Genomic DNA, 15518 nt, shown 5'->3' with positions numbered 1-15518 from the left:
TTTTGTTTTGTGCCCGGTCTGTAGCGGACACATGTCATCTGACAGCATCTAAAATAGTCAAGCAGCACTGCCCTCAGTCAATCGGCATGAAGTACCAGTGGCGGGATATGGTATTTGGTTAGTTGCATATGTCTTCCGGCATTATACGTGTACTTATTTTTGTGTGCATGTCTGTGTTTGTGCCAAAGGATAACAGCAGAGGAAAGTGTGAGAGGAAGGAGGTATTCTCTAAACAGGAAAAAAACACTCTGTTTTATCAGGTGAGATAGACCTCTAAAATAGACATAAACTCAATAGAAACATGGGTGTTTCTCTAATCACTTGTCGTTACAAGTACAGTCATTTCTACTCTAACTCTTCTGATTGGGTCTGTCCACAGCACTGTAGTGGGGTCGTCTGTCATCTGGTTGGCTGCACCATAGGACTGTCATCCAACAATCAGCCAACCATCTTCAAGTTTGTTGGGAATATCAGTAGAAACTCAGAGGTAAGGATAATCGTAACTTCATACATACGTTTCATATTGCTGAATAATGTATGTAAGCACATGTTTTGTATGGGCTAGATGAGGCAGCCATATATAGATTGCTCTGGTATGGGTCCATGTCAAGCAGATGAGGGGCTAGATTCTATCAGATCCGTGTCAGACGACACCCGCATAGCGGTTGTTTTGGCAGTGTCAAATCAAAGCAAACTTTATTTGTCACATGCCCCGAACTCAACAAGTATAGACCTTACCGTGAAATGCTTACTTACAAGACCTTAACCAACAGTGCAGTTCAAGAAGAGTTAAGAAAATATTTACCAAATAAACTAAAGTTAATAAAAAAAATGTAAAAAAATAACAATAACAAGGCTATATACAGGGCGTACCGGTACCGAGTCAGTGTGCGGGGGTATAGGTTTGAGGTCATTTGTACATGTAGGTAGGGGTGAAGTGACTATTCATAGATAATAAACAGCGAGAAGCAGCAGTGTACAAAACAAAGTCTTATGGCTAGGGGACAGAAGCTCTGAAGGAGCTTTTTGGTCCAAGACTTGGCACTCCGGTACTGCTTCCCGTGCGGTAGCAGAGAAAAGAGTCTATGACTATGGCAATTTTATGGGCTTTCCTCTGACACCACCTATTATATAGGTCCTGGATGGCAAGAAGCTTGGCCCCAGTGATGCACTGGGCCGTTTGCACTACCCTCTGTAACTCCTTACGGTCAGATGCAGAGCCGTTGCCAACCGGTCAGGATGTTCTCGATGGTGCAGCTGTAGAACTTTTTGAGGATCTGGGGATCCATGCCAAATAATTTCAGTCTCCTGAGGGGGAAAAGGTTTTGTCGTGCCCTTTGTCTTGGTGTTTTTGGACCATGATAGATCATTGGTGATGTGGACACCAAGGAACTTGAAACTCTCGACCCGCTCCACTACTGCCCAGTTGATGTTAATGAGGGCCTGTTCGACCTGCATTTACCTGTAGTCCACAGGATACTCCCTGTGTCGTCAGCAAACTTAATGATGGTGTTGGAGTCATGTTTGGCAATGCCGTCGTGGGTGAACAGGGATTACAGGAGGGGACTACGTACACACCCCCGAGGGGCCCCACACCCCCGAGGGGCCCCTTACCACCTGGGTGCGGCCCACCAGGAAGTCCAGGATACATTTGCAGAGGGAGGTGTTCAGTCCCATGGTCCTTAGCTTAGTGATGAACTTTGAGGGCACTATGGTGTTGAATGCTGAGCTGTAGTCAATGAACAGCATTCTCACATACAGTTGAATCAGAAGATTACATACACTTACAGTATATCACAAAAGTGAGTAAACCCCTCACATTTTTGTCAATATTTGAGTATATATTTTCATGTGAGAACACTGCTACAACGTAAAGTAGTGAGTGTACAGCTTGTATAACATTGTAAATTTGCTGTCTCCTCAAAATAACTCAACACACAGCCATTAATGTCTAAACCGCTGGCAACAAAAGTGAGTACACCCCTAAGTGAAAATGTCAAAATTGGGCCCAAAGTGTCAATATTTTGTATGGCCACCATCATTTTCCAACACTGCCTTAACCCTCTTGGGCATGGAGTTCACCAGAGCTTCACAGGTTGCCACTGGAGTCCTCTTCCACTCCTCCATGACGACATCACGGAGCTGGTGGATGTTAGAGACCTTGCACTCCTCCACCTTCCGTTTGAGGATGCCCCACAGATGCTCAATAGGGTTTAGGTCTGGAGACATGCTTGGCCAGTCCATCACCTTTACCCTCAGCTTCTTTAGCAAGGCAGTGGTCGTCTTTGAAGTGTGTTTGGGGTCGTTATCATGTTGGAATACTGCCCTGTGGCCCAGTCTCCGAAGGGAGGGGATCATGCTCTGCTTCAGTATGTCACAGTTGCCATTCATGGTTCCCTCAATGAACTGTAGCTCCCCAGTGCCGGCAGCACTCATGCAGCCCCAGACCATGACACTCCCACCACCATGCTTGACTGTAGGCAAGACACACTTGTCTTTGTACTCCTCACCTGGTTGCCGCCACACACGCTTGACACCATCTGAACCAAATAAGTTTATCTTGGTCTCATCAGACCACATGACATGGTTCCAGTAATCCATGTCCTTAGTCTGCTTGTCTTCAGCAAACTGTTTGCAGGCTTTCTTGTGTATCATCTTTAGAAGAGGATTCCTTCTGGGACGACAGCCATGCAGACCAATTTGATGCAGTGTACGGCGTATGGTCTGAGCACTGACAGGCTGACGCTGAGCACGTGCACTCAACTTCTTTGGTCGACCATGGCGAGGTATGTTCTGAGTGGATCCGCTGTATGGTCTGTTTCAGGGTCTTGGCAATCTTCTTATAGCCCAGGCCGTCTTTATGTAGAGCAATAATTTTTTTTTCTTTGAGTTCTTTGCCATGAGGTGCCATGTTGAACTTCCAGTGACCAGTCAGTATGAGGGAGTGTGAGAGCGATGGCACCAAATTTAACACACCTGCTCCCCATTCACACCTGAGACCTTGTAACACTAACGAGTCATATGACACCGGGGAGGGAAAATGGCTAATTGGGCCCAATTTGGACATTTTCACTTAGAGGTGTACTCACTTTTGTTGCCAGCGGTTTAGACATTAATGGCTGTGTGTTGAGTTATTTTGAAGGGACAGCAAATTTATACTGTTATACAAGCTGTACACTCACTACTTTACATTGTAGCAAAGTGTAATTTCTTCATTGTTGTCACATGAAAAGATATACTCAAATATTGACAAAAATGTGAGGGGTTTATTCACTTTTGTGATATACTGTAGGTTGGAGTCATTAAAACTTTTCAACCATGGAAAACGGCTGTGAGAATTTTTCTACAATATTCACATGTTGACACCCTCATGATCTATGCTCTCATCCAACACTTCCCACACTGCCCCTACTCGGATGGTATCGCGCCGTCCCAACCTTCGCTCTCTCTCCCCCGCTACTCTCTCCTCTTCCATCCTATCATCTCTTCCCTCTGCTAAAACCTTCTCCAACCTATCTCCTGATTCTGCCTCCTCAACCCTCCTCTCCTCCCTTTCTGCATCCTTTGACTCTCTATGTCCCCTATCTTCCAGGCCGGCTCGGTCCTCCCCTCCCGCTCCGTGGCTTGACGACTCATTGCGAGCTCACAGAACAGGGCTCCGGGCAGCCGAGCGGAAATGGAGGAAAACTCGCCTCCCTGCGGACCTGGCATCCTTTCACTCCCTCCTCTCTACATTTTCCTCCTCTGTCTCTGCTGCTAAAGCCACTTTCTACCACTCTAAATTCCAAGCATCTGCCTCTAACCCTAGGAAGCTCTTTGCCACCTTCTCCTCCCTCCTGAATCCTCCTCCCCCTCCCCCCTCCTCCCTCTCTGCAGATGACTTCGTCAACCATTTTGAAAAGAAGGTCGACGACATCCGATCCTCGTTTGCTAAGTCAAACGACACCGCTGGTTCTGCTCACAGTGCCCTACCCTGTGCTCTGACCTCTTTCTCCCCTCTCTCTCCAGATGAAATCTCGCGTCTTGTGACGGCCGGCCGCCCAACAACCTGCCCGCTTGACCCTATCCCCTCCTCTCTTCTCCAGACCATTTCCGGAGACCTTCTCCCTTACCTCACCTCGCTCATCAACTTATCCCTGACCGCTGGCTACGTCCCTTCCGTCTTCAAGAGAGCGAGAGTTGCACCCCTTCTGAAAAAACCTACACTCGATCCCTCCGATGTCAACAACTACAGACCAGTATCCCTTCTTTCTTTTCTCTCCAAAACTCTTGAACGTGCCGTCCTTGGTCAGCTCTCCCGCTATCTCTCTCAGAATGACCTTCTCGATCCAAATCAGTCAGGTTTCAAGACTAGTCATTCAACTGAGACTGCTCTTCTCTGTATCACGGAGGCGCTCCGCACCGCTAAAGCTAACTCTCTCTCCTCTGCTCTCATCCTTCTAGACCTATCGGCTGCCTTCGATACTGTGAACCATCAGATCCTCCTCTCCACCCTCTCCGAGTTGGGCATCTCCGGCGTGGCCCACGCTTGGATTGCGTCCTACCTGACAGGTCGCTCCTACCAGGTGGCGTGGCGAGAATCTGTCTCCTCACCATGCGCTCTCACCACTGGTGTCCCCCAGGGCTCTGTTCTAGGCCCTCTCCTATTCTCGCTATACACCAAGTCACTTGGCTCTGTCATAACCTCACATGGTCTCTCCTATCATTGCTATGCAGACGACACACAATTAATCTTCTCCTTTCCCCCTTCTGATGACCAGGTGGCGAATCGCATCTCTGCATGTCTGGCAGACATATCAGTGTGGATGACGGATCACCACCTCAAGCTGAACTTCGGCAAGACGGAGCTGCTCTTCCTCCCGGGGAAGGACTGCCCGTTCCATGATCTCGCCATCACGGTTGACAACTCCATTGTGTCCTCCTCCCAGAGCGCTAAGAACCTTGGCGTGATCCTGGACAACACCCTGTCGTTCTCAACTAACATCAAGGCGGTGGCCCGTTCCTGTAGGTTCATGCTCTACAACATCCGCAGAGTACGACCCTGCCTCACACAGGAAGCGGCACAGGTCCTAATCCAGGCACTTGTCATCTCCCGTCTGGATTACTGCAACTCGCTGTTGGCTGGGCTCCCTGCCTGTGCCATTAAACCCCTACAACTCATCCAGAACGCCACAGCCCGTCTGGTGTTCAACCTTCCCAAGTTCTCTCACGTCACCCCGCTCCTCCGCTCTCTCCACTGGCTTCCAGTTGAAGCTCGCATCCGCTACAAGACCATGGTGCTTGCCTACGGAGCTGTGAGGGGAACGGCACCTCAGTACCTCCAGGCTCTGATCAGGCCCTACACCCAAATAAGGGCACTGCGTTCATCCACCTCTGGCCTGCTCGCCTCCCTACCACTGAGGAAGTACAGTTCCCGCTCAGCCCAGTCAAAACTGTTCGCTGCTCTGGCTCCCCAATGGTGGAACAAACTCCCTCACGACGCCAGGACAGCGGAGTCAATCACCACCTTCCGGAGACACCTGAAACCCCACCTCTTTAAGGAATACCTAGGATAGGATAAAGTAATCCTTCTCACCCCCCTTAAAATATGTAGATGCACTATTGTAAAGTGGCTGTTCCACTGGATGTCATAAGGTGAATGCACCAATTTGTAAGTCGCTCTGGATAAGAGCGTCTGCTAAATGACTTAAATGTAATGTAAATGTATGACTGTCTAGCTGGCTGGGTTTAGTATATTTACTGGCCCATACCAGTTACAAACCTAACTATGTTATCAACATATGGCAGAACACAAACAAAATCTTGCTCACTTATTTTGCCAGCAAGAAAGAAATAGCCACATTCATTCAGAAACGGGGGAAGAGAATAGCTAGCCATTGCAAGAAACATTTATAATCCCATTGAGCAAAATCCACAATCCACCCCTCCAAATAAAGCCTGGCTCTGGGGCGTCTCAGAAATAGGTGCTACTACACTCCCTTTAAAGGTAATTTCTGATTGTGCCAATGTAACCGATATGAAATGGCTAGCTAGTTAGCGGTGGTGCGCGCTAATAGGTGACGTCATTCGCTCTGAGACCTGAAGTAGTTGTTCCCCTTGCTCTGCAAGGGCTGTGGCTTTTGTGGCGCGATGGGTAACGATGCTTCGTGGGTGACTGTTGTCTGTGTGCAGAGGGTCCCTGGTTCGGGCGAGGAGAGGGACGGAAGCTATACTGTTACACCAACATATGCAGCATTTACCATGAATGCGATCTCCGCTATCGCAGGATCATTGCCTTTAAATTCCTATCATGCTATAGCGATGAACTTCGGCGATACGGATTGAATCGAGCCCTATACTTTCTATCGCCATTTTGAACTTCTAACATGGTAGGGCTAATATGGAAGGGAGTGCTTTGTGACACACGAGCAGCCGCTCACCTATTTGTCAGCTTCTACCGCAGTTCCACCTCCAACACAGCCAAAATGCCAACGCGGGTTAGCGCTCCATCTGATTGAATCGAGGCCGAGATTCACGTTATGAGTTGTTGTGGTTCAGTTTCAGTAGTGTTGTTTGTTTCCCAGGGTTCAGCGGTGCAGGTGGAGGTGGTCAGTTGGGGGTCGCTGTCCTTCGACCAGAGTGTCTACTCCCAGTACCCTGCCGTTGGTTCTCAGAGTGTGAAGGTGAGCCAATCATTTCAGATGCTCTCTAAGGGCTCTATTCCATCAGATCCTCTTTAGCCCACATCTGCATAGTGGTTGTTTTGGCGGTTGGAACCGCGTTGCCATTGGTTGCATGGAATCGCGTTAAGAGGAATCCCATGCAGTCTTGTTTACAAGTTCAAACATTGGAATGTAAGATGTAATCTACACCTCGATTAGGCTGATTAGAAATTAATATTATTTTGTTTCATGATTTTCAATTTGAGCACATTATTTCTAATGTGCTTCATGACAATGATCTTTCTCATTTCTTCCACTCACTCTTCTAGATTCTGTCCATTCTGGAGACAACTCCTGAATCCCACACTGCTCTCATTGCTTCTATCAGTGTTGTGTTTTCACTGTTGCTACTGATGATAATCTCTGGGTTTCTCTACAAGGTGAGACACTCCTCTAACCCTAAATCCTAACATAACCCTAGCCTCATGCCCGCATCCCAGTTCAACCCCAACCGTAACCACAATCCTAACCCTGTCTGGTTCAGTGGTTCTGGAGTGGGGAGGAGGGAGTGGGAGGTGACACCCTATTCCCTCTCCAATGATGTCTGTCTGTACGAACAACATTATGTATACATCATACAACCATATAAATATTTATTGACTAAAGACTATTTCTTTTTTCTCAGAAGGGTTTTTTCAAGAGCAGAAGAATTGCCTCTGGTGTTGATTATAGTCCATCTGTTCCTGGTCGGACTGCAGCCCCTGATGATGACCATGGTCTGACCGCTGATATTACCTCACTGGGGGAGAACACCCTGTAGCCCAGTGGCGGTCAGTGCCGTTTAAGTTGAGGGAGGAAGATTTTCTTCATGCGCATGGCCTTATTTCTATTACAGCATATTGGATGACAGTAATTCATATTCCATTCACCCAGTCCAATGTAACATTAGATAGGTTTAGTCTACCACATGATACTAGAATTTCCCTGTACACATCATGAGGGTTCTACAACCTAGCCTATGAATGAAAGTTTACAACGTAGGTGCACACAGCTCAAGAGACACATTTGAAGTGACAGACTGACATGTGGACAGACAGTGACACCTTACACACTCTTGCTTTCATCTAGCTGATACAAGGTGTAGTCATTAGTCCAACATTTGCAAACAAAAGTTTCTAATGGACAAATTCAAGTATTTTTATCCCCGTTTTGTTCCGTTTATGAAACGTGTTTCAACAGAATCGACGGAATGAATACACCCCTGATCACGCGTAAACACAGTTCACTTTCATAGCAGCCACGTTGTATTCCTTCTCGCATCCATGTACTCTCCTCCTCTCACCTCTTCCCTTCACTTGTGGGCTCCAATGCACATCAACTGTATGTGACCAGATGAAAATAGCTTTCCAAGCCAAACCGCTACACACAGCCTATAGCTAATAGAACTAACGTGTTAGTAAACCCGCTACAATCATGCAGTAACGTTAGTGTACAGTCAGTCATTTTTTTAAATTGAACCTTTTATTTAACTAGGCAAGTCACTAAAGAACAAATTCTTATTTACAATGACAGCCTACTTGTAAAGCCCCCCCGGCCAACTCCTCCCCTAACCCAATCGCGACCAATACTCCCGATACAGCCCGGGATTGAACCTGGGTCTGTAGTGATGCCTCTAGCACTGTAATGCAGTGCCTTAGACCACTGCGCCGCTCAGGAGGCCATAAGCCATTACACCGGTGGGCCTTGGTGGCAATAAATTAGTAATACCATAAGCTTACCTTGACTTGGAAGAGTTCAGGTGTTGTGTTGGAAAGTCATAGCCAGCTAATTAGCCTCTTAAGGCTCAGACCCTTTTTTCCCAATTTTCGCCTAAAATGACATACCCAAATCTAACGGCCTGTAGCTCAGAACCTGAAGCAAGGATATGCATATTTTTAATACCATTTGAAAGGAAACACTTTGAAATTTGTGGAAATGTGAAATTAATGTAGGAGAATATAACACATCTGCTAAAGAATAATACAAAGAAAGAAAATGTGTTTAAAAATATATATATAAAACAATATTTTTAATCAGTTTTACACTGATCCAATGCATTACTGTTCAAAATGTTGTATCAAGTCTGCCCAAATGTGCCTAATTGGTTTATTGATACATTTTCAAATTCATAACTGTGCTCTCTCCTCAAACAATAGCATGGTATTATTTCACTGTAACAGCTATTGTAAATTAACAAGAATTTAAGCTTTCTACCCATATAAAACATGTCTATGTCCTGGGAAAGGTTCTTGTTACTTACAATGTCATGCTAATCACATTAGCTCATGTTAGCTCAACTGGCACGGGGGGCGATCCTGTAGAGGCTCTAGCTAACATAGCATCCCTCTGAGCAGGATGTTTCAGTAGGCTAAACTAGCTAGCTGCATTTGCTAGCTAAGTAAGTGAAACTGAAAGTGAATTTTATTTATTTATTTTTTAGCCCTTTGTCGTGGTATCCAATTGTTTAGTAGCTACTATCTTGTCTCATCGCTACAACTCCCGTACGGGCTCAGGAGAGAAGGTTGAAAGTCATGCGTATTCCGATACACAACCCAACCAAGCCGCACTGCTTCTTAACACAGCGCCATCCAACCCGGAAGCCCGCCGCACCAATGTGTCGGAGGAAACACCTGGCAACCTTGGTTAGCACGCACTGCGCCCAGCTCGCCACTGGAGTCGCTGGTGCGCGATGTGACAAGGATTTCCCTACATGGGTTCGAGCCTGGGCGCGAACCCAGAGTCTCTGGTGGCACAGCTGGCGCTGCAGTACAGCGCCCTTCACCACTGCGCCCCGCGGGAGGCCCGAAAGTTAATTTTTTGGGGGGGGATCATCTCTCTTTCTATTTTGCTTCTCCTTCATTTTGGAAGATATACATTTCTTAAAATCTGGTCAACTATGGTCTTTCTCTCTCTTTGAGTCAACTACTCACCACATTGTATGCACTGCAGTGCTAGCTAGCTGTAGCTTATGCTTTCAGTACTATATTAACTATCGGATCCTTTGATTGGGTGGATAACATGTCAGTTCATGCTGCAAGAGCTCTGGCAGGCTGCTGGACGTCCTCTGGAAGTTTTCATAATTACTGGAACGGGGTTGAGAACCATGAGCCTCTTAGGTTTTGTATTGAAGTCAATGTACCCAGAGTAAGACGGAAGCTAGCTGTCCTCCGGCTACACCATGGTTCTACTCTATAGAGTGCTATTCTGGTTACTGTAGACCTTCTTTGCAAAATAGTGTTTTTATCAATTATTTGGTGACGTGGTTATATGTAGCATAGTTTTATCTAAAGGATACATTTTTAAATATTTTATCAAATTCACTGAGGAGGATGGTCCTCCCCTTCCTCCTCTGAGGAGCCTCCACTGCTTTAGCCGTATTCTGGGCTGACCCACCCAGCCACCTTAGCCTTTCTGATACCTCTGTCATTATGATTCTCTCCCGAAGTGTGCACTCACACTCATACATCTCGAAGTGTGCACTCATATTTAAAATGAATGGATTGGTATGAGGAATATGGTGGAAACCTGTTTTTTGCCTGTTTTGCATGTTATTTTGGCATTAATATGTGTCACAGATCAGTTTGCAAACAATGTCAAATAAAAATAATATTGAGTTAATAAAGCTGCATACAAACATGGTCTCTTTTTTGCTTTATTTCAGCTTAGCTCAATGCTTTCTGTAGTGGTCGGGCAGCCAGCGGAAAATATGGAGCGTAATATTCTCTAGTTGCGCTGTGATTGGTTCAGTGTTCTGTCACTCATGGAGAAACTACGTCACCGCAAAATCTACGGTAGAGCTCGAAAATTCAAGCCCCTTACGTGCTGCCATAGAGTTACATTAGAAGTGCCCATCCAAGAAGGCTCAAGGTCATTGGCCACAGTTAAAAATTACGTAAAATACCGTTATGTCTACCGTAGCTTTGATTGGACTGATCATGTCAACATCATACATTGGGCTCCTGAGTGGTGCAACGGTTTAAGGCACTCTCAGTGCTAGAGGCGTTACTACAGACCCTGGTTCATTTCCAGGGTGTATCACAACCAGCTGTGATTGGGAGTCCCATTGGGCGATGCACAATTGGCCCAGCGTCGTTCCGGGTTATGGTTTGGCCATTGTAAATAAGAATTTGTTCTTAACTGACTTGCCTTGTTACATAAAGAAAATACTTTCAAAATCATAGCAATCAAGCTAGACAAGCAGTCATCGTCGTCAATCTAAAGGCAAATCTTTTTGATCCTTGACAATATGAAGAGAAATTTAGATAAAACGTATCGGTGCTCATCGGCCATAAATGCGCCACTGCAGCCCCTGGTTTGATCCCAGGCTGTGTTACAGCCGGCTGTGACCGAGAGACCCATGAGGCAGTGCACAATTGGCCCAGCGTCGTCCAGGTTAGGGGACGGTTTGGCCAGCCGGGATGTCCTTGTCTCATCGTGCTCTAGCAAGTCCTTGTGGCGGCAAAGGAACCTGAAAGCTGACTTCAGTTGTCACTTCGACAGTGTTTCCTCCGACACGTTATTACAGCTGGCTTCCGGGTTAACCCGAGCAGTGTGTCAAAAAGCAGTGTGGCTTGACTCTCAACCTTAGTCTAGTCCGTAAGGGAGTTGCAGTGAAGAGACAATATCCTAATTACCAATTGGATATCACGAAAAAGGGGGTAACGCCATGGGGCAGAAAGGTTTTAATACATTGGCTATGCTGTCAACCCAGCATGACTTCTGCCACGTTCAAAACACCTGGAAACTCGGAAATCTACGACTCCAGTGAGTTCAAGACAACTGGGAACTCCGATAAAACTAGCTCCGACTGGGAAAATAAGGAAAATCATTTTGATAAATCGTCCAACGCGGAATTCCAAGTTGAGATTTTTCTAGAGCCCACAAGGACTGCCGCGCCACCTTCCTGCTCAAGGGAGCACAGCACAAGGTGAGTCCAATAAATTGTAATATCCCTCATAACTTAACTACTGTTCTGACTTGATGGTGCACATGTAGCCTATAACATGTTTAGAGAAATGTAATCATAGAATATTGTGAGAACTTTCATTTTCTGTTTATATGCCCCCTTTATTTGTCTTAAGGTTCTGACTTGGTGTACTGGGAGAATACTGCAAGAACATCCCATTAATTCTGTCACTATACATTTCAAAAGTGCTGAACAAATAGTTTTGACTACATCCGTACTAGCTCGCTCAAGAATGTCTTGAGTAGTTTGTACGGCTCAATTGTCAGTAGAAACCACATTTGTTTCAGCAAGTCAGCCATATCAGCTATGTTTTTTTAAAGGCAGTATATGAGGCTGTATGAACTGTTTTGCTGCAAGACAAGGCTCTGCTGATAGCCAGGTGTAGCAGTGGTAAGGATTCACTCCATGATGCTGAAAAGAAAGCTATGCTGTTGGGACAGCTGTATGTAGGCACCGTTTCTCAGTTATAGTGCAATTAATGTATTGTGGAGTGGCTTTGCTGGCATGCAATTAAATATAAAAAATGTTTGTTTGCCCCACCAACATTTACATGATAAAATTGCCACCGCCTCCAGCCATGCTTGACCAAATCCAATGCATGAGGGGAGTGAAAACGTGCACACTTCTGGAGAAGGGTAGAGAATCGGAACGCAGCCCAAAGCTGCTGAACCCCTCTGGTGTAACTCTCCTCAGACCTCGTTAATCACAGATAAGCACCTATCTGAAATCCTTTGTGAAGAGCCACAGCCATCAGAGTAGCGAGCTTCACAGAACTGAAGCAGAGGCATTCCTTTCGTGGACAATATTAAGTTATACTTTTTATGATACAATGTCTTTCATATACTGTACAATTCCTTTCATCCATTTATTTGTTAGAAGTCCTAAAATTCATCTTACAGTATGTAATGAAAATATAAAACAATATGACGAAACAAGTTCTTCCTTTATTATCATCAATGCTACATTCATTTTGACAGTAACATGATTGAAGAAGTAGCCACAAGCCAATCTTTATTGATTACGGTACATATTCAGCAACACGACATACCGGTACGACCATTAAATACATTTTAGAAATAGACCTGCAACCCCTGGCAAAGGCAATTGGAATATCAGGCACTAGAGTTGTTTGGTGGTTGAGTGTGCTGCACCACTATTCCTGCCGGCTCGTCAAAATAGACTTTCACAAACAGGCTGTCCCCAAAATTACTTATGTAAAACCGTGAGTTACACGCACTCAAACTCTGAGTATAATCCTTTCCAATCCTTGTCATATGAAGACAAATGTAGAATACGTAAAACATTAGGGAACAAATGATCACCGTACACAAAGGAGTGAAGTGGTGAAAAAAAAAGATCACCAAGGACAACAACCACCCGAGCCACTGCCTGTTCATCCCGCTATCATCCAGAAGGCGAGGTCAGTACAGGTGCATCAAAGCTGGGACCAAGAGACTGAAAAACAGCTTCTATCTCAAGGCCATCAGACTGTTAAACAGCCACCATAACATTGAGTGGCTGCTGCCAGCATACTGACTCATCTCTAGCCACTTTAATAATTAAACAATTGGAAGTAATGTATCACTAGTCACTTTAAAAAAATGCCACTTTATAAGTTTTCATACCCTACATTACTCATCTCATATACTGTATCATGCTGTTTGGCCATCCATATATTTATATGTACATATTCTTCATTCCTTTACACTTGTGTGTGAAATTTTAGATTACTTGTTAGATATTACTGCATGGTCAGAACTAGAAGCATTTCACTACACTCACATTAACATCTAACCATGTGTATGTGACCAATACAATTTGATTTGAAAACAGAAGGGCAGATGGTTGATTGCACGGAATGTGACACCTCACCATAATATTAAATGTCAACTGTCAAAGGACATACAACAAATAACTAGTAGGGGAGAGACCATGAGTGACTCTGAAATGGCACCCTATTTTCCCTTGCATGCCATTTCAGATGGAGGCCATTTGTGAGTGCAGCACACACAACTCTGTACATATCAGGTTATTAACAGGTAGAGAGAATTTAGTCACAATGAACACAATGATGCATTCAAAGATCCCAGATACAAGGCTGATGTCACTATACTTCCTCAAACTGTCCTTCCTCAGAATTGTCCCAAACAGTCTCAGCCATCCAGAACCAAATCTCAACTTCATACAAAAACCAACAAAGTAACTTGGTCTCTCCCCACATGTTAGTCATTTGATAAAATACCACCATACATATATGGTTAGTTCCAAATGAGATCCTGGACAGATAAAGACTACAGAACATATTATTTAAAAAGGCCATAAATATAGTAAAAGTAAAACAGACTTTACATTCAGTAAATCAACAGTCAGAACCATGTAGTTGATCCGCTTGGCTTGTGATGCATTGTGACGTTGAGGCTTGAAGAATTACGTTTTTTTTCTGCAGTGGGTCTTTGAGACAATGGGAGAATCTCAATTGCATACTACTTGCATCCTCTCTCCTCACCTCCTTCAAGAAACCCAAAGTTACCTTCTCTGACCTTCTCCTCCAATGGGTTTTGAGAAAGAGGCAAGGACATGAGAAGTATGCAGTGGAGATTCTCCCATAGAAGAGCCCATTCTCACCCTTTTCACATTATCGTGCCAACCCAAACCGTACTGGCTCAGATTTTGGTTTCACATTTTCCTTTCTAGCGTGGTTTCAGCCAGTACTGTACAGCTTGGATTGATTCAGTAGTGTGAAAAGGACCTCCCTCTCATGGAGTAGTATGTTTGTCAGTGTTATAAATGTTCTATGAGTTGGTTTAGAAACCCAGAGGGTGAGGAGCAACGATGCCTCCATTCTCCACTATGGCAGCAGATATGGCCTTCATGTTCTTAAAGACCTGGGTGGTGGAACTAGACTTCAGGTCCTTGACGTTCTTCATGATCCTGTCATAGGCCTGGTGGTGGAGGGAGGAGAGCAGAGATGAGACTTGTATGTACAGTGCACACACACACACACACACACACACAATATAGTGTCAAGAAAAAATGTGTGAACCCTTTGGAAATACCTGATTTCCGCATACATTGGTCATAGGGGCGGCAAGTAGCCTAGTGGTTAGAGCGTAGGACTAGTAAACGAAAGGTTGCAAGATCGAATCCCCGAGCTGACAAGGTATAAATATGTTGTTCTGCCCATGAACAAGGCAGTTACCATAGGCCAATGGTGGCATTAAATAGGCCAACCGGGAACCCATTGTTCCCCGGTAGGCCTTCATTGAAAACAAGAATTTGATCTTAACTGACTTGCCTAGTTAAAAAGGTTAAAACAAATTGATAATATTTTCTTTATTTAACCAGGTAGGCCAGTTGAGAACAAATTCTCATTTACAACTGTGACATGGCCAAGATAAAGCAAAGCAGTGCAACAAAAACAGTTAAACGGTTAAAAACAATAGAAAAATCTGTATACAGTGTGCAAATGGAGTAAGGAGGTACGGCAATAAATAGGCTAATGGTGGCGAAGTAATTACAATTTAGCATTAACACGGGAGTGATAGATGTGCAAGTAGAAATACTGGTGTGCAAAAGAAGTAAATAAAAACAATATGGGGATGAGGTAGTTGGATGGGCTATTTACAGATTGGCTGTGTATAGCTGCAGCGGCCGGTAAGCTGCTCCAATAGATTATGCTTAAATAGTTAGTGAATGAGATAGGTGCTCTGTTAATGGGCTGCTAGAGCACGTGCTACGGGTGGGTGTTATGGTGACCAGTGAGCTGAGATATGGCGCCGCTTTACCTAGTAAAGACTTATTGAGGACCTGGAGCCAGTAGGTTTGGCGACAAATATGTAGCGAGTGCCAGCCGACGAGAGCATACAGATCGC

The 15518-nt window shown here is 45.0% G+C and overlaps 2 protein-coding genes across 3 annotated transcripts in view; one reads left to right on the top strand and one right to left on the bottom strand.

The window, feature by feature from the left end:
• Positions 1-9133, top strand: part of LOC123994755 (integrin alpha-X-like) — a 64778-nt gene extending 55645 nt beyond the window's left edge. The window contains exons 26-30 of one of the 2 annotated variants that reach the window (XM_046297716.1): positions 189-260; positions 380-487; positions 6564-6662; positions 6971-7081; positions 7330-9133. In XM_046297716.1, the coding sequence (XP_046153672.1) occupies positions 189-260; positions 380-487; positions 6564-6662; positions 6971-7081; positions 7330-7461 (522 nt within the window). In that variant the 3' untranslated portion in view covers positions 7462-9133. Of the gene's footprint in view, positions 1-188; positions 261-379; positions 488-6563; positions 6663-6970; positions 7082-7326 lie in introns of both variants that reach the window. The other variant, XM_046297715.1, reaches the window with a different exon arrangement.
• A 3437-nt stretch (positions 9134-12570) lies between these two features.
• The window catches only part of acadvl (acyl-CoA dehydrogenase very long chain), a 40852-nt gene continuing 37904 nt past the window's right edge, over positions 12571-15518 (bottom strand). The window contains exon 20 of the mRNA XM_046297713.1: positions 12571-14588. Within this exon, the coding sequence (XP_046153669.1) occupies positions 14451-14588 (138 nt within the window). The 3' untranslated portion in view covers positions 12571-14450. The remainder of the gene's footprint in view (positions 14589-15518) is intronic.

The sequence above is a fragment of the Oncorhynchus gorbuscha genome, linkage group LG14, assembly GCF_021184085.1.
Source record: "Oncorhynchus gorbuscha isolate QuinsamMale2020 ecotype Even-year linkage group LG14, OgorEven_v1.0, whole genome shotgun sequence".
Lineage (NCBI taxonomy): Eukaryota > Metazoa > Chordata > Actinopteri > Salmoniformes > Salmonidae > Oncorhynchus > Oncorhynchus gorbuscha.
The sequence above is the reverse complement of the archived record's forward strand: the minus strand, read 5'-3'. Positions and strand labels throughout refer to the sequence as shown.